At 49.0% G+C, this 21,094-nt stretch overlaps 1 protein-coding gene across 2 annotated transcripts in view; it reads right to left on the bottom strand.

The window, feature by feature from the left end:
- Nucleotides 1-13,555: 13,555 nt before the first annotated feature.
- Trappc12 (trafficking protein particle complex subunit 12) overlaps nucleotides 13,556-21,094 on the bottom strand; it is a 103,299-nt gene continuing 95,760 nt past the window's right edge. For both annotated transcript variants that reach the window (XM_074049087.1, XM_074049088.1), the window contains exons 10-12: nucleotides 14,922-15,022; nucleotides 14,173-14,260; nucleotides 13,556-13,911 (exon numbers count right to left, since the gene is read on the bottom strand). In XM_074049087.1, coding sequence (XP_073905188.1) covers nucleotides 13,669-13,911; nucleotides 14,173-14,260; nucleotides 14,922-15,022 — 432 coding nt within the window. In that variant the 3' untranslated portion in view covers nucleotides 13,556-13,668. The remainder of the gene's footprint in view (nucleotides 13,912-14,172; nucleotides 14,261-14,921; nucleotides 15,023-21,094) is intronic.

Below are 21,094 nucleotides of genomic sequence, written 5' to 3'. Positions count from 1 at the left end.
GCAGAAAAAGCCTTTGATAAGATCCAACACCATTTCATGATAAAAGCTCTAAGAAAACTAGGAATAGAAGGAAAGTTCCTCAACATTATAAAAGCTATATATGACAAACCTACAGCCAGCATTATACTTAACGGAGAAAAACTGAAACCATTCCCTCTAAAATCAGGAACCAGACAAGGATGCCCACTATCTCCACTCCTATTCAACATAGTACTGGAATTCCTAGCCAGAGCAATTAGGCAAGAAGAAGGAATAAAAGGAATACAAATAGGTAAAGAAACTGTCAAAATATCCCTATTTGCAGACAACATGATCCTATACCTTAAAGACCCAAAAAACTCTACTCAGAGGCTTCTAGACATCATCAATAGCTATAGCAAGGTAGCAGGATATAAAATCAACATAGAAAAATCATTAGCATTTCTATACACTAACAATGAGCAAACGGAAAAAGAACGTATGAAAACAATTCCATTTACAATAGCCTCAAAAAAAATCAAATACCTAGGTGTAAACCTAACAAAAGATGTGAAAGACCTCTACAAGGAAAACTATACACTTCTGAAGAAAGAGATTGAGGAAGACTATAGAAAGTGGAGAGATCTCCCATGCTCATGGATTGGTAGAATCAACATAGTAAAAATGTCGATACTCCCCAAAGTAATCTACATGTTTAATGCAATTCCCATCAAAATTCCAATGACATTCATTAAAGAGATTGAAAAATCTACTGTGAAATTTATATGGAAACACAAGAGGGCACGAATAGCCAAGGCAATACTCAGTCAAAAGGACAATGCAGGAGGTATCACAATACCTGACTTCAAACTATATTATAAAGCAATAACAATAAAAACAGCATGGTACTGGCACAAAAACAGACATGAAGACCAGTGGGACAGAATAGAGGATCCAGATATGAAGCCACACAACTATGAGCAACTTATCTTTGACAAAGGAGCTAAAAATATACGATGGAGAAATAGCAGCCTCTTCAACAAAAACTGCTGGGAAAACTGGTTAGCAGTCTGCAAAAAACTGAAACTAGATCCATGTATATCACCCTATACCAAGATTAACTCAAAATGGATCAAGGATCTTAATATCAGACCCCAAACTCTTAAGTTGATACAGGAAAGAGTAGGAAATACTCTGGAGTTAGTGGGTATAGGTAAGAACTTTCTCAATGAAACCCCAGCAGCACAGCAACTAAGAGATAGCATAGATCAATGGGACCTCATAAAACTAAAAAGCTTCTGTTCATCAAAAGAAATGGTCTCTAAACTGAAGAGAACACCCACAGAGTGGGAGAAAATATTTGCCAACTATACATCAGACAAAGGACTGATAACCAGAATATACAGGGAACTTAAAAAACTAAATTCTCCCAAAACTAATGAACCAATAAAGAAATGGGCAAGTGAACTAAACAGAACTTTCTCAAAAGAAGAAATTCAAATGGCCAGAAAACACATGAAAAAATGCTCACCATCTCTAGCAATAAAGGAAATGCAAATTAAAACCACACTAAGATTCCACCTCACCCCTGTTAGAATAGCCATCATCAGCAACACCACCACCAACAGGTGTTGGCGAGGATGCGGGGAAAAAGGAACCCTTTTACACTGTTGGTGGGAATGTAGACTAGTACAACCACTCTGGAAAAAAATTTGGAGGCTACTTAAAAAGCTGGACATCGATCTACCATTTGATCCAGCAATACCACTCTTGGGGATATACCCAAAAGACTGTGACACAGGTTACTCCAGAGGCACCTGCACATCCATGTTTATTGCGGCACTATTCACAATAGCCAAGTTATGGAAACAGCCAAGATGCCCCAGCACTGACGAATGGATTAAGAAAATGTGGTATCTATACACAATGGAATTTTATGCAGCCATGAAGAAGAACGAAATGTTATCATTCGCTGGTAAATGGATGGAATTGGAGAACATCATTCTGAGTGAGGTTAGCCTGGTCCAAAAGACCAAAAATCCTATGTTCTCCCTCATATGCGGACATCAGATCAAGGGCAAACACAACAATGGGATTGGACGATGAGCACATGATAAAAGCGAGAGCACACAAGGGAGGGGTGAGGATAGGTAAGACACCTAAAAAACTAGCTAGCATTTGTTGCCCTTAATGCAGAGAAACTAAAGCAGGTACCTTAAAGCAACTGAGGTCAATAGGAAAAGGGGACCAGGAACTAGAGAAAAGGTTAGATCAAAAAGAATTAACCTAGAAGGTAACACCCACGCACAGGAAATCAATGTGAGTCAATGCCCTGTATAGCTATCCTTATCTCAACCAGCAAAACCCCTTGTTCTTCCTATTATTGCTTATACTCTCTCTACAACAAAATTAGAGATAAGGGCAAAATAGTTTCTGCTGGGTATTGAGGTGGGGGGGGTGAGGGAGGGGGCGGAGTGGGTGGTAAGGGAGGGTGTGGGGGCAGGGGGGAGAAATGAACCAATCCTTGTATGCACATATGAATAATAAAAGAAAAATGAAAAAAAAAATAAATTTTGGACAATGCTGTAAACAAATTACACACACACACACACACACACACACACACAGAGACAATTAGAGTGCACTCAGAAAAACCTTTTAAAACCATAACCAGTGGGCTGTCGGTGGACTGGTGGATGATGCATCTGATCTTTATGAGTCTCCCTCTTTGGAACAGAATTTTTGTTACCCATCCCTTAACCTCGGTTGTGGCTGTTTCCTGGAAGAGCTCAACCTCCCTAATTCCTGGAGGTGTCTCTCACACTTTCACCCCATTCCCTAAACTTGAGAGACCCAGTTTCACCCCAGACAGGGTAACTTGGGGGTCTCTGGGAGGTGATCAGTACCCCGCCCCTTCTGCCTCCCAAAGGCAGGCCTATTATTTGAACCTGAGTTCTTACCAGTCTGATGGGTGGAGCTCCAAATTGGTTCCTGATCCTTCTTCAGGTTCCTTTGTGCAACTGAGACTTGCTCTCTGGCACACCAGGAGAGGCGATCCTCCATCAGGTCAACAGGTCTGCGGGTGCCTGGTGGGATACTCTCCCGACTAGCTGGGGATGCTGAGTGCTGGTGACAAGGAGGTGAAAACACCATCTCCTCTGAGTCCAGAGGAGCCCCCTTAAATATTATGGGAATCTCAAACAGAGACACAGGACACCAAGGCTTTTCAGGAAGCAATATTTATTAGCGTGCTGGCAGTGGCTCAGTGGATTCACATCCAAAGGCTGAGCCCTGAGAACAAAGGGTCTCACCTTATAAATCCTTGCAAGCAGGTTACGGAAGCAAAAGGCAAGGTTTCACCCATATGTGGTTGCATGCAACTCTGTTGGCTACTTCACCCTAATGCGATGTGGCCTTCTTCACGTTTAGATTTTTAAGTTTTATCTCCCTGCTATGCCGTCCCCTCTCCCTTGCTACTTTATCAGAACACAGACTTGTTTCTTTTTTGGCCCTCCTCCCTGCTATACCTTCAGTTTTTCAGAGCTGGGTGTCGTCACACTCCAGGCTGAGTGGAAGGTGGAGGTTTAGGCCCCTGTCAGCCCTTGTGGCTGACGAGTCCACTTGCAGCCCCAGGCTGGCCTTCCTCTGTGCGTGGGCTGAGAGATGGTGGCTGTGGATGCTTCATTGCAAAGGGCTCTGTTACCATTTGGGAAGAACCATCCAGTTTCCCTGCCCTGGAAACCCATGGTGTGCCTTGGGCTGCCATGGGACCTGAGGCCCCTGACAGCAGTGGTTTGGAGCCTTCTGTGTGTCACTGTTCAGAAGAGCAGGTCAGTTTTTCAGCGCATCTGTCCTGGCTGCTTGGGGGTCTCAGTGCCTCCTGGTGGTCTAGAGGGCAGGTGTTCTTCGAGTAGGACAACCGCCCAGTCAGGATCCCATACTCAGCAGGGTCGCAGTTCCTGCACAGGGCTGGTGGCAGTTCAGCTCTGTCCTGGTAGTTCCTTCTGTGGGACCAGGGGGCATGTCACCCATGGAGGCCTAGGAGAGGTTGCTCCTGGTTAGCCTCACCTACAGTTAGTCTCCAGTCTCTTTTTTACCCTTAAAAAAAAAAGACTAAAAATAAGTAAACAGAGGAATGAAAATTCCCCCAGACATTCTGAAGATCTGCCTGGCCTTTCAGAAGGAGGAAAGGAGAAACCCTAGAAACTGGTGCAGTGGCTACGGGAACCATTGTGGAGTTTCCTCAAGAAATGGAACATGGACCTGCTTTACCCTGCCAAACCAGTCTTGGGCATTTACCGAAGGGTTGTGAGTCAGCATACAGAAGCCATGCCTGCTTATCCATGCAATGCAGCTTTGCTCACAATAGCCAAGCCATGGCATCAGCTGAGGTGCCCAACAACTGATGAATGGATAAAGAAAATGTGGTACATATATTTATTATTTATAAATAAAGAGCAAATTTATGCCACTTTCAGGAAAATGGATGGAGCTGGAGATCATCATGTTGAGTGAGGCCTGTTGTGCTGTCACCCCGAGACAAGCAAGCTCAAAAAACCAAATGTCGCATGTTTTTATTAAATGATGATGGTAATAAAATGAGTATAAAGGGAGACTATCTGGGGGGTCAGCAGGAGGGGGAGGGGAACGGCGAGGGCAGTGGGGGGTGGAGAGGATCGTACACACATGTATGTGTAGATACACACGTGTGTCAATATGTGGAGTAGGATAATGAACCCCACTAAAGCACACCACGTGTCTGTGGAAATGCCACAATGACACACCTGTCAACTAATGTAAAGAAGCCCTGGTCAGCGAGGCAGAGCAGCACCCATTTCTGGGTGAGTTTGTCGCTGCCCTGCTCTGCCAGGGCCTTGCTCGGGCAGGTGCCGCCTTCTGACCCGCTCCACGTTCTGCCTTAGAAAGTTTTGGTTTTCCGCACATCCTCTGAAGTGCCGGGGAAGCTGGGGCACAGGGACGGTCTGGGCAGGTGGGTGACACCAGGCCGGGGGGCTTGGGGGCTGGGGCAGGTGGGAGCTGGTGGGTCACAGGCCCTGGGCTCATCTGCAGCCTGTCCCACGTGTGCAGCGCTGGCTGCTGTGTTCTGGATGCAAGTCCAGAAAAGCTCTTAGCACGACACCTCCTCTGCTGCCTTCCTCCCCTCCCCCTTCTTCTAACGTCCTTTATTTTCCAGGCTAGAAACGCTTGTTTATTTTGCACCAACTGTTTTGGGAAAGCCTGCTTGTTCTAAATTCTCACAGACTTTCATCTCACTTATACAGCCGCCTGGCAAAGGACCACCTGGTCAATGAAATTACGGTGACTTGCCCATTATTAATCAAGTCCTGATGGCTGTCTGGTGCCCCGACTTCATCGATTGCCCCTGCCGAAGGACACAGTGGCCTCACAAGGACACAAGGATGCCAACAGGGCCAGGACAGAGACATGCTCTCCAGAGGCCTTTTGTGCTGTCACCCTCCTTGAGGAGGCTTCAGACCTGCAGTCCACCTCGTGGCGTCTGGGTGGACCCTGAATCCTAGCGAGAGGCACTAGCAGCAGCAGCCGCTCTTCCACCTCCATGGACTTCCCCGTGAGCTTTGGGGTGGGGGCTGGAAGGGAACAGGAGGCCCACCATGGATTCTGGAGGGAGGGAGCTGTGCCAGAGGAAGGCTCCGTTGTAAGCACGGCCCTGGGAGGCGCTGAGTCCCACTCTGCACTGGACGGCTGTGTGGCCTCCGGTGAGGTGGCTTCTTTTCTGTGCCCATCTCCTCTGCTGTAACGGGAACCCCCATGCACCCACTGAAGAGGGCTGGGGCAGGCTTCCATGACAGCATGGCTGAGTACTCGGGACAGACATGGTGGCTCGAGGAAAGCAGGACAGACTTGACACTGAGTCACAGGGCTTTATTTAATCCTCACAAGAATGTAGGGGGCTGGCTGTGCTGCCCTGAGTCCCATCCACAGGGTCTGTCTACTTAGAGTAACGCCTTTGCAGATGTTACCACATGGGATCGTGGGTGACGTCGTTGGGTTAGATGGACACCACGTCCCTCACGGGAACAGGAAACACAGCGCGACTTACAGGGAAGGAACCACGGGAAGACAGGTGGGACTCCAGGGGTGTGTCTGCCAGCAGGGTGCCCAAGGGTGGCCACAGAGGCGTGGGGTGGCCACTCCCGCACAGACTCCAGGGACAATCAGCCTCTGGCGTCTTGAACTGCGAGAAGGTAAGTCCTGCTCAGCCCCACTCCACAAGCAGTGCTTGTCATGGCTGCTGTAGGGGCTTTCGTGACAGGGTGATCATCATTCCCAAAGTTTTGCCCATGGCCTCAGTCTCACCGTGTCCTTCTGCAGGGACAGTCTTTTTAGAGAAAGAGCCTTGTGGATGTGACTAAGAATCTCAAGATGAGAAGACTGTCCTCATGGGTCCTGGGTGCCATCTGGAATGTCTTCATGAGTCACAGAGAGAGGTCCAGCTCGCAGGGGAGGACATGTGACCACAGGGCAGGGACTGGAGTGAGGCTGCCTGACCAAGGAAACCAGGAGTCACCAGGAGGTGGAAGACGGCATAAGGAATCTCCCCTAGAACCTTCAGAGGGAGTGAGGACTTGACCCAGTCTGACCTCAGACCTCTGGCTCCAACCAGCGGGACAGTGAATGCTTAAATGCTTTGTGGCATTTTGTTCACTATGGCAGCTGCAGAAAATAAAGTCATGTCTCCATTCACAGCCTGGCCTCTCCCTGCAGCCTGAGGTTTCCCCGCAGCCTGAGGTCTTCCCGTAGACTGGCCTCTCTCCATGGTGGCAGGGAAGACAACTGTGAGGAGCTTTGGGTTCTGCAGAGCATGCTCTGCCCTTCAGGTGTGACCCAGCCTGATGTTGGGGAGTGGCCTGGAGCACCCAGAACAGGATTTGCCCTTACCTGGGTGGGAGACACTGCTCAGCGGCACTCCATGCCCTGATGTGGGGCAAGTGGAGGAAGTGGGGTGGGTGGTCTTTCTTTTACAGAATCACAGACTCTTAGAAGTGTTGGCACACACCTGGATACCAATATCCAGGAGGTGCAGACAGGAGGGTCATGAGTTCTAGACTAGCCTGGGGTATATAGTGAGACGCTGTGTCAAGAAACCAGGGCTGGCTGGAGGTGCAGTTCAGTGGTGGAATCCTGGGCAGTGGGGAACTTGACTTTTCTCTAAGATGGAAACTCAGGGAGGGTTGGGAGCAGAGGGCAGTGGCAGGAGAAGGAGCAGAGAGAGGATGGTGTGAGGAAGAGGCAAGGGTGGGGATGAAGCGCTGGTGACTCATGCCTGTAATCCCAGCTACTCAGGAGGCAGAGATCAGGAGGATTGTGGTTTGAAGCCAGCCTGGGGCAAAGAGCTCGAGAGGCCATAATCATGAAAAAACCCATAAAATAAAAGGGGGTAGCGAGTGGCCTGTAGGTCCTGAGTTCAAAGTCCAGTACTGCCAAAAAAAAAAAAAAGTCATAACCAACCACCACCTTCCTTTCACAGGGGGCCTGTGGCTGTAGAAACTGTTGCCTAGTGGAGGTCGCACAATTCATGGACTGATGCATTCACTGTGTCACCAGTATTATGGGGTCATGAAGGGTCAGCCACAACACTTCCTGAGCACCCGGAATGTGCAGGGGAGCCTGCAGGGTTGCACTGGAGTTCAGGGGTGCAGCCAGGACCTGCCCCTTATAGTCTAGACTCGTGTTCTCCATCCCTTTGCTGTGCTGCAAAGATGTGACATTCACATCAAATGATCATATAGGGGCAGTCCTAGGTGCCAGGCGCTGTTCCGTAAGGAGAAGACCAGGGCCCATGGGCATCGAGGCCCCTGGCCTGTGTCTGCATTTTCTGTATCTTAAACAACAAAGAAAATGCAACAAGGGATGTGTGTGGCCCCCGAAGCCTTAGTGTGGGCTCCATTGGGCTGGACCTGGGTGAGCCCAGACCCTGTGTTCCTGGGCGCTTCCTCACTATGGGCCTTCCAGAAAGGTGCCTGCGAGGTGGTCCACACTGCAGTCTGTCATTCCTCGCAGTGTGATTTGACGGACTTTGTGGAGGTGGTCATGTTTAAATGGGCCTGAGACCCGCAGGGTTTTGGACAAGTGGAGGGACCTCCCCAGTGGCGGACGTGGGGCTGTGTTCCCAGGCTCGGCCCGCTCCGATGGGCGCTCCGACTCCAGACAAGGAAGCCCTGGGTTTATGGGCTCGCCGAGTTTGCAAGTTCCAAACCTCGCTGCTCTCATGACTTTATGGGAGTGGTGCTTGAGCCCACAGTAAAATGCAGACAACAGACTGGAAGAGCACGGATGCCACAGAGCGCGAATTTTGCGACATTCAGTAGTTTGCTTGCTTTTTCCTTAACGACCCAGAGGGAGAAAAAGGAGAAGGTTGGATTGCTCCTGAATGGATGTGTGAACTTCATCAGGAGTGATGAAGAAAGTTGGCAGCACGAGTTTTTACACAAAGGCTACAACCTCTTCAAGTGGCCTGCCATTCCTGGCCTCACGTACTGGACAGTGGTGACAGCTTGGGTTTCCAGGATAGCTGGAATTCCGTCACGTGTGTGGCCAGGAAGTCTGGTTTTGCTTTAGCTTCCTTGCCTGGGAGAAGAGCCCAGAGCACGGCGCTGTGTTTATTCTTGCACTTTTGTTTATCCTCATTTATTCAAAGGATCTGTGCTGAGTTGGAATGGATGCCAGAACCTGGAGGCAGCAGAACGATGGGCAGAACTTGGAGCTCACTGTGGTCAGGTTCAGGTCTAGCTTGGAAGGACACCCACGGTGCAGCTCTCATGCAGAGGCCCAAAACCGATCCTCTGACTGGCAAATCTTGGACCACGATCTCAGGACTGCAGGAAACAAGACATCCTTGGATCGTTTTTGGCCTTCACCTCCCAATTTGTGTGGGACTCAGTTTGGGGGTGCTGAGTCTCCCTCACCTGCAAAGATGAAACTGGATGTGTCAGTGGCTCTGAAACGCTGTCTCACCACATGGTGCCCAGACAGCAGGGCGACCCCTGTGCCCCCAGAGCTGGGGCCCTGGTGGCTTGGTTCCTTTGTCCCAGGCTCCACACAGGCAGGACATTCTGGTCCTGTCTCAGATTCTAGTCAGGGCTTAAGTCTTGTTCCTGGTCAACAGGACCTGGGGACAACCAGTTTTGGCCTTGGCATCAGTGAAGGGGATCTTGGCGCTGGCTCTGTACCACATGCCTGAGGCCACAGGAGTGCAGAGCTGTACAGGTGTTGGAGGTAGTGCATACACTAGCATCTCCAGGATTGTCCTGTCCACGTTGAGCCTCTGCTCTTCAGCTTACTGAGTTCTGTGTGTGTGTGTGCATCATACCCGCACTCTGTGGCATGGGAAGCAGGCAGCCCACAGAGAGCTAGAAACTTCCAGAAGAACACTGGGAGGAAGACGAGGTCTGCACTAGAGGCTGGAGGCTGCTCTTGCCGAGCAGGAGTGGGTGCAGTGGAGCTTGGAGGGTCCCAAGGTCAGAATGAACGCAACAGAGGGGCATGGACCATGGGAGGCCACCCCCAGGCTTCAGAGCAGGTTTCAAGGGGCGATACTGGACAGAGACTCAAAGGACATACAGCCAGAAGGGTTCCAGGCTGGGACCTTTGGGATGATGCCTGTCTCCAGGCATCTGACACTGGTTTCCATGCTGCAGGAGCACCAGAAGTCCCTGGAGGGCTGTGTGAACTGAGACTGTCAGGTCCAGACCCTAGGTTCTGGTTCAACAGGCTGGGGTGGACCAAGAAGTGTCTCTGACAAGTTCCCAGAAGACGCTGATACTGTTGGCCTAGGGACCCCAGGGTGAGGACGCTGAACTAAGCCTGCCACTCAGAGCACATGAGGAATGACTCCAAGGCGCAGCTGAACAGATGGTGTTAGGGGAAAAGGAGCCAGAGCACCACCTGGAGGCCCAGCAGCCCGAGCCTGCTGCAGCGTGGCCCCGCACTGCTGAGGAAAGCAGCATCTGGTCACTCAGTTCTGTGCCATTTCTGGCTTAAATCCAGAGTCTGGGCAGAAGGAAATTAGGTGCATCCAAATGTGTGACTCACAGTCAGCGCTCACTTTGAGAGGTAGGCCCTCAGCTCCGTCACCAGCAGATCTTCATGAAGCAGAACAAGCCCTGGTGACAGGACACAGGGGCTTCTAATAGAGGGTGGGGTTGGGCCCTACATCGGGTCGTTTCTCAAAGGCCCTGAGGGCGGACCCTATGCCATCGCCATTGAGGAGGCCGGGCAGCAGTTAGATATGCAGAACAGATGAGGCGATAGGAGGGCTGGGGCAGGCATGGCACCATCTTCCTCTCCAGGGCCCACCCCGGGCTCTAGCTGCTGGAGGATGCGTGAAGCACAACGAACAAGGTGTCAGCTCTGGGCCCAAAGGGAGCAGGTGTCCAAGCAGTGTGTGAAGCTGTGGTCAGAGGCCGCCTCTACACGGGGCCGACTCGGTGCTCGGCACACCGCTCATTCAGTAATGGTGGTCACTGGTTTTGCCACTCCCTTGTGTCCTGAGTACGTGTGCAAGCCGGACTCGGCTCCTGCCAAGCCAGCGACGTCCCTGTTCTGACTGGTGCATGAGCCCTTTAATGGTTAGCCATCCGCTTTATAGTTCATGGCTCTAGAAAACACATCGGGGATGTACTTACCTTATTTTAAGACAAAGAAAAGTGCAGTGTGAATTGGGGAAGTTTCAACTAGAATTCTAGATACGAGACACAGCTTGGCAGTGCTTTTGAAATTCTTGCAAGCAACAGACCGTGTGTGAGCAGAGCCCCACTGCCCAGCTCCTGAGTGGCCATCTCCCCTAAGCTCAGTCTTGTGCCAAGGTTTCCAGAGGCAAAGTGGGGGATTTCTCTGTTTTCCATGGCAAAGTCTGAACGCGTGGCTTTGTTTGCTAGGCGGGGACTCCACCACTTGAATCGCACTTCGAGCCCTCAACCCCTTACTTTTGATCTGCCTGGCTTACTTGGAGCCTGTGCCATATTATCCTATGTACAGCCGACCTGGGACTGTTTTGGGTCTTGGAAGGGCCAAGTTCTGTAACTGAGTGGCGATGACCTGAAGACACATGTCTCTTGAAACTCACTGCCAGAGAAGCCACAGCTCTCATCCTGGAAGCCAGACTTGAGGGAAAACTTTCACATTTGTCACCTTTAAAAAATACAGTTTTATCTTCTCTTTTTGAAGCTATTCCCAAGCGTCCTTGGTGTCCAGTGGTCCTTCCAGCCATCTCATCTCTGCTCCTGTTCTAATGGTTGATCAATCTGGTTCAACCCGTGTTGAGACTGCCTTATTTCAAAACTGTGCAGACATGCAACAGAACAACCCAAGCACAAAGTAAAACAGCTGGAGTACGGCTCAGGGACTTGTACAACGTAGCGCTCTGGGGTTGGGAGTTGATCCTTTTTGCCTTTCTGTCTCTGACATGTGAGGACATGTTGTTTAAGGTGTTATCTTGGAAGCAGAGACTGGACCCTCTAAACCTGCCAGAACCTCTTTAAAAATTAAAAAAAATTTTTTTTTTATTCATATGTGCATACAATGTTTGGGTCTTTTCTGCCCCTTCCCCCACCCCCCCCACCCCCTCAATACCCGCCTGCCAGAACCTTGAACTTGGACTTCCAGCATCCAGAAATTGGCTTCTTGGGGTTCCTGCTCACCTGAGACATTCAACAACACTAGGTGCCCAACTTTGTGCACTCTGTGGGGATGAAGTGGAGGATGAGACAGATGTGGTCCCTGCCTTCACAGTTCCCACCCAGCAGGGAAGAGTTACATTAACACAATGAGTCTGCAATGGGCATAGGCCCCATGGGCCTCATTCCACCTCCAGGATCCAGGAGAGGATGGAGATCTGCTAAGGGAGATTTTGACTGGGAAGGACACTAGCCTTTTTCTCTTCTCCACAGAGAATTCCTATGGGTTCATGGACAGCCATGTCTGAGTTGAAGTCTTGGAGAGGGGGCCCCTACATCTAGACTGAGCAGTCAGGGTGCCTGGGCTGGAAGCCAGACCCAGATGAGTCTGGGTCCCTGCACCTTCTCCTGCAGCTGCTTACTCTAGCTCTGCTCCAAATTCTGAGGTCTTGAGAGTGGCTCTTTGCCACCTCCGCAAAACAGCCCTCCTCGAAAATGGCCCCCATAATGGAAAGAAAAGGACTCAGAGCAAGTCCAGCTTCTAAGGATTCACTGCTGCTTCCTTGCCTTGGTGCGTTTCCCTTTTTGGCTTGATCTTGTTAAGGCTGGGGCTGTATAAAAATCCTCAATTCTAGAAGGTAACACACATGCACAGGAAATTAATGTGAGTCAACTCCCTGTATAGCTATCCTTATCTCAACCAGAAAAAACCCTTGGTCTTTCCTATTATTGCTTATACTCTCTCTCCAACAAAATTAGAGAGAAGGGCAAAATAGTTTCTGCTGGGTATCAAGGGGGTAGGGGGGAGAGGGAAGGGGCAGGGGCAGGGGAGAGAAATGACCCAAGCCTTGTATGCACATATGAATAAAAAAAAATTTAAACTTAAAAAAAAAAAAACCTCAATTCTGAAAGAAGCAATGTGGGCAGTGGGTGAAAGTGGATGAAGTTTATCCATTAAGAGGCATTTTTTTTTTAACCATGGTCCCTATGCTACATAGGGGTGATGCCCTTTTAAATGTCATTTCTGCTTAGAAAATCCATGTGCTCATTGACAAAAACATAAATAAAATGGAGAGTGAAGATACATACAGGAAAAAAATAAAACAATGGGCATTTTTTTTCTTGGTGGTGATGCTGGGGATGGATTTTTTTTTTGTGGTTGTGCTGGGGATGGATTTTGTTATTTATTTATTTATTTTTTGGTACCTGGGGATGGATTTTGTTATTTTTTTTGGTAGTGGTGCTGGGGAAGGAAACTTGGCATTAGGCACATGCGCTACCACTGGGCAACATAGCCTATAAAATGAAGATTTAAAAATGCTTTATAAAAGATTATAAAGCTGATTTAAAGGAAGCTGCTTTCAGGTGCTTTATATTTTCCAAAGTGAGAATAACTGTGTGACTAATAAGCAAGTGTCCTGACTTTAGGCATTAAGGATACACAACTACTACACATGTGGGCCAGAGTCGCAACCCCCCACACCAGCTTGTGCTCTTAGTATCAACCTTGGTCTGTCCTCCTGACTCCCCAAAAGCTCCTCCAACCATCCCCAGGCTGCCCAGGGTGGAAAGAACTCAGGTAAGGAAAGTGATGTGTTCAGTTTTGGGTGTGGAGGAAAAGAGGACCAACAACAATCTGTGTCTAGTGTTTTTTTCCTGTGATTTATAAATTGTCTAGAACATTCAGGCCTACAGTGAGAACAGTTGATATCACATGTACCAGTGTTTCTGTGCGGACATTCAGAATTAGTAAATGAAGCAGGTTAGCTTCCAGGAATAAACTCAAGGGACCGATACACCCTGTGGGTTCCTGTCTGTGAATGCCATCCTAACAGCAGTCCCCCTTGTATTCAGCAAAGGCAGTGCTCGCTGCAGGGACACACAGCAGGCAAGCAAGTCTTATCCCGAGCATGGCCCCAGCTAAGATGTGCTCCCAGACACCAGGGCAACAGGCTTTTATTGATTCTGCCAGTGGCTGTAACATATTTGCTCCAATGTCCACAGGATACAAAGACCTGATGTTCCAGGCCACAGCACAGTGTCCTGGCAGAGGCTAGGCCAGCTTGAGGCACTGCGTGTTGAAGCTGTCCCCTTCTTTGCTGGCAACGGCCTCGAGCAGGCTCTGCTTCTTCTGCATGCTGCGCGAGGACTCCAGCTCGTACATGGTGGTCAGGTTGAAGAGCACGCTCTCGTGCAGGTAGTGCCTGGGGTCCTGCTGCACCATGGCCTCCAGCTGCCGCAGAGAGTCCTTCAGTTTGCCCAGGTACAGCAGGCACACAGCAGCATTGTTGTTGGCCTGGAGAGATGTGCTCAGGGTAGCGCCCACACCTGCCTGCCAGCTCCCAGTGGTGCCCTGGGACCTATGCTGGGGCACAGTTGCCAAGACAGAGCCTCTGTTCCCTCCCTTTCTGGGGCACCTCCCCCAGGAACCTCTGCAGCTGCCGGTGCCAGGACTGCACAGAGGCGTGACCACTGACTGGCATGTATGTTTCTAGCATCTACAAAGCAGAAGTGAGGGTCCTGGGGTACTGAATCCATTACTAGCTGGGCATCTTACCACTGCATTTGTGGGATCCATCCTCAAAATCTCTGTGAAGAACTTGTGGGCTTCTGCAAAGTTATTCTGGCCGAGGTGAAGGAAGGCTCTGTAATGTGACAGGTAAAGCAGTGAACCCACCAAGCCGAGGGCCTGTGCACACCAATCACAGATGGGGCTCACCACACACTGTGGGAACCAGTGTGGATGAGGCATGCATGGCATGAAGGATGCGTGTTCTCAGATGGAAGTGGTGACCTTATAGATGACCAAACACATTGTGCGTGTTGGCTGCGCCTGACGGCCACACAGATTCTAGTCCACACATGGTGACTATGCCTAAGATTACATCCCCTAAAAGCTGACCCCTGCTGTCATTTCTGATACCTGGGCCCACCCACTCTATACCGGGCAGGTTGTTGATGAATGCACATACCCAAAGTGGCCTGTTATCATGCTGTTTGACACACAAAAACCAATCTTGGAGCAGCAGCACCATGAATCCAAAATGGTATATGTGCCAGAGGCAGTAAACATTTATGCAAAGCTGTGCTGAAATCAGGGCCACACAGCAGCACTTTGAAGAATGGGAGATGGCTAAGAACAAGGCTGAACTTGCAGAAGACACCTGTGAGCCTCCTGGGCCTATGCCCCTGGGTCTCAGCTCTGAGGACTGTGGAGGTGGTGGGACGGGGAGGGGGTTGCTCCCTGGAGGAGGGCGATCTGTTGGGGAGGTCTGAGGAGAAGCACATTCAATTGAAAATATTTACCTGTTCATCAGGACCATTATTTTACCCTGTGGTCCATCCAATTTCTGCGTTACCTTCTCAACTTCTTGAAAGTACTTTTCAGCAGTTTTGATGTCTCCAATCTGTTTTGATAAAATTACCTAGTCAGTTTAGTTGGCAAATTCAAAGACATTAAATCTACACCCACAGATGTTCCCTGGTGACATGTGAGAATATGAGGCCAGCTCTGTGTCAGGCCAGGAAACCTCAGCAGTCATAGAGATAATTGTCCATTCACTTCCTGTCAGAAACTAAGTCATTAATATGCACGCCTGATTTAAGACTTATAGCTTAGTAACTTGAGCCCTCTAAAATGAATTCCGGAACAGGACCAAGTAAAAATACAAGACTAATAAAATAAAAATAAAACACAGAGACTTTTGGTATAACATGGTTGGCCCAAGTCAGTATTTTGTGGCTAGTAAAATAGTAGGTATTATCAAGTTTACAAATTTCAAAGCTAATATTTTGACCAAATACCACAGAATCCTACCATAAGAAAACCACACCAGAACAAACCCACAAACCTATTGCTCTCACCCACGAGGAACCCACCAGCTCCTGAAGTCAATCAAAGTGGGGCCCCCAGGTGGGGCACCCGATGGAGATGTGGTCTTCCCAACCCCACCCACATCCTCCTGACCCTCCTCCACCTCTTCATCTTGCTGAAGAACCACAGGCTGGCTTTTAAAAGGGAGACTCAGGTTTACTTTTGCTTGAAAGTGAAATCAATGCTCTAAGTAAGGTTTGTAATGAGAAGTACATGAAAATAAAGAAAAATTCTGTAATGGCAAAAACCACAACCAAGGGTAGGAAAAACAAATGTCCTATGAGTGCCAGGGGCAAGCTGAGGAAACATCACTCCAGAATACCCAGGTACGCAGGCCTGTAACAGTGACAGTCCTATACAAAACTGTCCCTTGACCATACAATAAACAACTTGTATCTGTGCCCTTTGGCTGCTAATGAGTGGATGGGCACCAAGGATCCATAGCTAAGGGATAAGTTTACTGTCACACCTGTCATTGCAGGTGTCCCTCCATCATTAAAGAAGTCCTGCTTGCATCCTCAAAGGACTAGCTGGAGAGGATGCTTCAAGGTTGCTTATGATCTTGCCTGTCTTGCAGGCGAGGCTCTGACTGCTCTCCATCCAACCGTCTTTTCAGGGCTCTCTGAACAGAGAACAGCTTTGGAGCTCTGAATGTGTCCTTCAGGGTGAAGGGTGGGCCTGCTTCTGGCCCAATACCCAAGATTCGGGTGTCCCCAGCAATGCAATCCTTTGCAGCCGTCTGCCCTCTTCACACAGTTGCCACGGTGAGTGATGATGTCCTTTGTCACTGACCTTGGAAACTCCTGTCTTTTGTTGACAGCAATGGACATGGCAGTGAACTCACAGTAGGACCAGTCTGCTGTAAGCAGGATAAACCTGACCTTTAGCTGTTGACACCATCTTGCAAAAGAAATCATCACATGAGGAAGAAGAGCAGTAAGTGAAATCCATGGAGAACCGAGAGTGGCATTTGCCCAGTGTTTCCTACTGCTATGCAGCGGGCCTCCCATTAGACTTCTTACTCACTGACCAACTAAAAGAAATCCCAGTCAGCAGGGCTCAATGGAACGGCCCTTGGAGAACATTCAGATGACCTGCAGCTGTTCACCGTAACTGATGTCCTGTTTAGCAGGACATGTTCAAGGTTGACTTGAAAGTTACTGCAGTTCATGATGGAGAGTTGTCATGTCCTTAAACGTGCAGGTGCTGTACTCAGCCCTTCAACCTCGGCTCCTCCAACTCAAGCTGTGCTGTAGACACTGTCATCAGCTTCACTTTCTGGACCAAAAAAAATGAGACTTGGAAAGTTGAGGCAATTTCCTCAGGGTACAGTCAGGGCCCTAGAGCCAGGTTGCCCAGCACCTGACCCACGTGCTGACCCTCGGCATGGGAGGCCTCCAGTGGGTTTCTTGGAGGAAAATCGCAGAGAGCAGCCACCTTGGAGCTTCCTGATGACGGAAGTAAGTTTACACCTTCCTAAGCACTAACATGCAAATAGGGTTCAAATCCTACTGAGTTCTAAGACAGGTGAAAATATAAACAATATAGAGAGACATTAAAGGTATTACAGAAGATCTAAATAAATGCACTAGTTATTATAAGCAAAAGGCAAACAATAAGTAGCTAAGTTAATCAGGAAAAACAAAGCACACACACAGAATTAGAAGTGTAACAGGAGAAAGAGCCACAGGTAGAAAAGAACCTGAAGTAAACACAAAGGAGGTTGTGCAGCACTCCACGCAGATCCGTGCAAATATGAGGGCCTGATGGGGATTTCTAGAAAAGGATAAGTTGTCAAAATTGATCCCAGAAATGGAGAAGAACCCCAGGGACAGAGCGCTAGGCAGGTTAATAACAGGAATAAATTATGAGAAATGCTCAGCGGCACCCCAAGTTTCTTAAGTGAATTATTCAAACCTTCACGGAACAGATAATTCCAAATTATTCAGAAGCTTTCAGAGAACCAAGAAAGAAGGAAAGCCTCTAACTTACGTTTATGACAATAAACATCACTGAGTGCTTTTGGGAAGTTGCTCGGGCACACACACAAACCCAGAGACCAATGTCATGTACAATTATAAATGTAAGCATATCTGGAAATCACCTTCCTGCAGCTCTCCCTTCCCCCAAAAGTGAAACAAACCCTGAAAACCCCTAATGTGTTTCTGTGGCAGAAACCAAATGCTCATGCCTGAGCTCTTTCAGGTGGACACCAGGAGGAGGGCACTCTCCCCTCAGAAGCCTCCAGGTGGTGCTGTACACCTCCCATGTGGCAGGGGCTGAGGCCTGTGTTCTGACGTGGATCCATGGACAGTGCCCAGTCACCCTGCTTCCACCTGGCCATTCTTCGTCTGTTTCTCCTGTCATGGTTTTGGATTCCTCACCGTCATGTTGGCCCTGAGCAGGTTGGGGATGGTCAGAGACCACCTTAGTATGTCCTCAAGCCTGAATGTCTTGTTTCCTGCAGTTGTGAGTGAAGGGACAGTGAGGACAACTTTCCCTGTGACAGGGACTGGATGACTGTGGACACATCCAGAGACAGCACAGCTATTTCAACAGTCACCTCAGGGTGTTCAGGTAGATTAAGTCAGCTAAAAATCCCTGATATTTTCAAATTTGCTATTGATAAATTTCAGTTACAGAAACACAGGTCTAAAATTGATAAGATTTTCATTTTTTAAGATTTATCAGAAAACCTGGTAGCTCCAAACGGGCAAACTCCCTCAGGTTACTGAACTTCAAATAATAAAAGCATCCGGGTTCCTTCTTATTTTTCTCCTTGGAGTTCTCCTTCACTAGCACCTCTTCCCATCTGTCCCCATGAACACGCTGGTTTGATGAGGCCCTGAGTTCTGATGCCCTCGCCCACCTATTCCCTGCAGACCTGGAGGCCCAGGCAGGCATGAACCACATGTAGACTGCATGCTCCTCTGCCTGATTTCCCAATGGCCGGCTCTCTCAGGCTCCAGTTTTCATTACTGGGTTCGGACAGAGACTTCTGATCTGACTGAACTGAGTGAGGTTCTGAATTCAGCCTTCAGTCCTTGCAGAATTCAGCATGAGCAAGAATCCTGCTAAGCCAGCTTAGGCACTCCCTGACCTCAGTGCCTGGCCATTGTGGGCATCTGACCACCATGGCTGCCTTTAGCAACAATGCTATTGAGTCAGGTAGCCAAAAAAAGTCATCCCCATGCTTCCTCTTACTCATTCCTAGCCACTGACCCCACCCCATTCCTTGGTCACAACTCCTCATCTGTCCTTGGAGAAGAAAGCGGAGGTCCCACCAATTCCCTCCTCTACCTGAAGTCCCCACTGCCTGGTCCCTGGAGTAAAGTCTTACATCTGTCACAAGTGCCACGAATACTTTTTTCTTCAACAGTAGCAAGGGTTCTTTGCATAGTCTGCATGTAAGTCTCTTATCAGATCTAGGGTTTGTACATCTTTTCTCCCATTGGGTAAGGTGTCCTTTTACTTTCTTCATGGTATTCTTTGAAGGAGAACAGCTTTTAATTTTGGTGAAGTCCAACTTAGGCATGACATTGTCTCTTCTGCTTATGAGTTTGGTGTCCAGCCCAAGATCATGAAGACTGGCTGGGGTGACAGAGGCAAGGCCTTTCCCCACTTGTTTCCTGACAACACCAGCAAACTCCACTGCCCAGTTACTGAGCCACAGCTCTCAATGCTGCCCCAGGCAGCTGTGACCTGAGCCAGGAGGGTCTGGCTATCTCAGTCCAGGGCTCTTCCCTTCAGATGGTGGGACATCAGGGGGCCAAGGGGGATGGCCAGTCAACAGACTGTGCCCACAGTGCCCTGGGCCTCCAGTGGGGCTGAGTGGAGGGGGCACCTCATCCCCCTGCACTGTGGACTGGGGGCAGGTGGGGAAGGAGCCTCTCCAGCCTGAGCTGGGATGGGTGGAAGGAAGGTTTGAACAATACAGTCCTTTGTAGGTGTTCTTGAATAGATGTTTCTTCATTTGCTATTTGTCCTTAGGACCGTTTTCAGCTGCTGAAATGGTTTTTAAAAATTAAAAAAATAGTTTGCACGCTTTGCAGGGAGTGGTTGGCAGAGATCCACAGCCTATTGAGCAGAAGTCAGCTCCTCCTTTTCTAAGCTGCTTTCTTGAGGTGAATAACGTCCAGTGAACTGCACGCATTTAAGGTGGACAGTCTGGTGAGCCTGGATATATGTTAGCAGGCAGAGCTACCACCATGGTCCAGCCTCTTTGGGCTGGTGCGTCATCACTCCCTACCTGGCCCATATCTTAGAGCTATGATTTTGCCTGGCTACCACCAGCAGCTCTGACTTCCCCCATGCTGGTTCTCAGCTTCTTCCCTGCCACTCGTGCTGTCCCTACAGAAACATGTGCAGGCCTCTCCTGCCCTTGGCTCTCCTCTGCTCCTCTGCAACGATGCTGCGGCAACACTTACTCTTCCTGCAGTCTCGAGTCTGGTGCCTGTTTGACCTAGCACTGTGGTCCTGGGTCTTACTGTGGTGCTCTCAGTTCTGAAGTCTGGTGGTAAGGCATCGTCCCCTCTTTCCTTCCACCTGGACAGTAGGGACAGCTGTGTCCATGTTCCATCAAGGGCATCAATCCATGTTTGACTCCTGCACTTCCACAGTGGCACAACAGCTATTTTGCTGGTATACTTTCCTCCCATTAGCCGGCATTAGCTCCATGCCTGGGCCATTGTCACATCTTCAACACATGAATTGTGCCCTCCCCCCCCATTCCAAGTCTATAGATAGCATTACAGATGGTGGAAGGACACTGAGTTGCCTTCTACTTCCACACAACTTTATCAAACAGCTTTACTCAGGGAAATGACACGAGTCATATTCCATGCATTTTTCTTTATGACCTCAGCCATTGAGATTTGGCTGTGCGCACCCTGTGGCTGCCCTTACACCCTATGCCCCAATTTCTCTCTTTGCATGAGTCTTTCAAGGTGGAAGCCAGAAGACCTGCATCCCCAGACTGGCTGGCAGGTGTGTGCCCTCTGTGATGTGGGTCCCCCAAAGGATGCCTTGCTGGGCAATATGGCTCTTCAAGGACGGGAGAAGGGGACTCTGATATTCAGTTTCAAGACTCTTGGATGCCAGGCAGAGGTATTCTGGCATCCAAGACATGGTGGGTCATTCTGGGTACAGCCCTACAAGGGCTGGGCTCCTGGGCATGGAGAAGATTCTGGGCACTACTACCCTGTAATAAGCTTTTTGCTTCTGGATTCTGTTGATTTGCTGTCTCCACCTTACAGGCACCTTCAACATTACTCACGAAGAGACAGTTACTAATATATGTGTTTCTTATGCAATTTACCCTTCTAATATCCTGAAAATACAGTGCACAAAGGGCTTAGAGTATATAAATACTTCTTCTGTACAGTGTCAACAATTCATTTCAGGATGGTTCAAAGAAAGCTCTTTTAGAGATTGCATGATTACAAGTATTTATAATGACAAAGGGCTTGAGCAAAATTGCTATGTGCTGTGATCCCTGACTTCCTATCTGGGGCCCTTCTTTAGGGAACCTGCCATGCTAAAGCTACCTGTGAGCGCTAAGATCTCCTGCTCTGAGCCTCTAGGAACAGCGCTTTGTGTTGTTTTC

This window comes from Castor canadensis, chromosome 12 (genome assembly GCF_047511655.1).
Source record: "Castor canadensis chromosome 12, mCasCan1.hap1v2, whole genome shotgun sequence".
NCBI lineage: Eukaryota > Metazoa > Chordata > Mammalia > Rodentia > Castoridae > Castor > Castor canadensis.
Note: the sequence above shows the minus strand (reverse complement) of the source record. Positions and strands in the feature narration are given on the sequence as shown.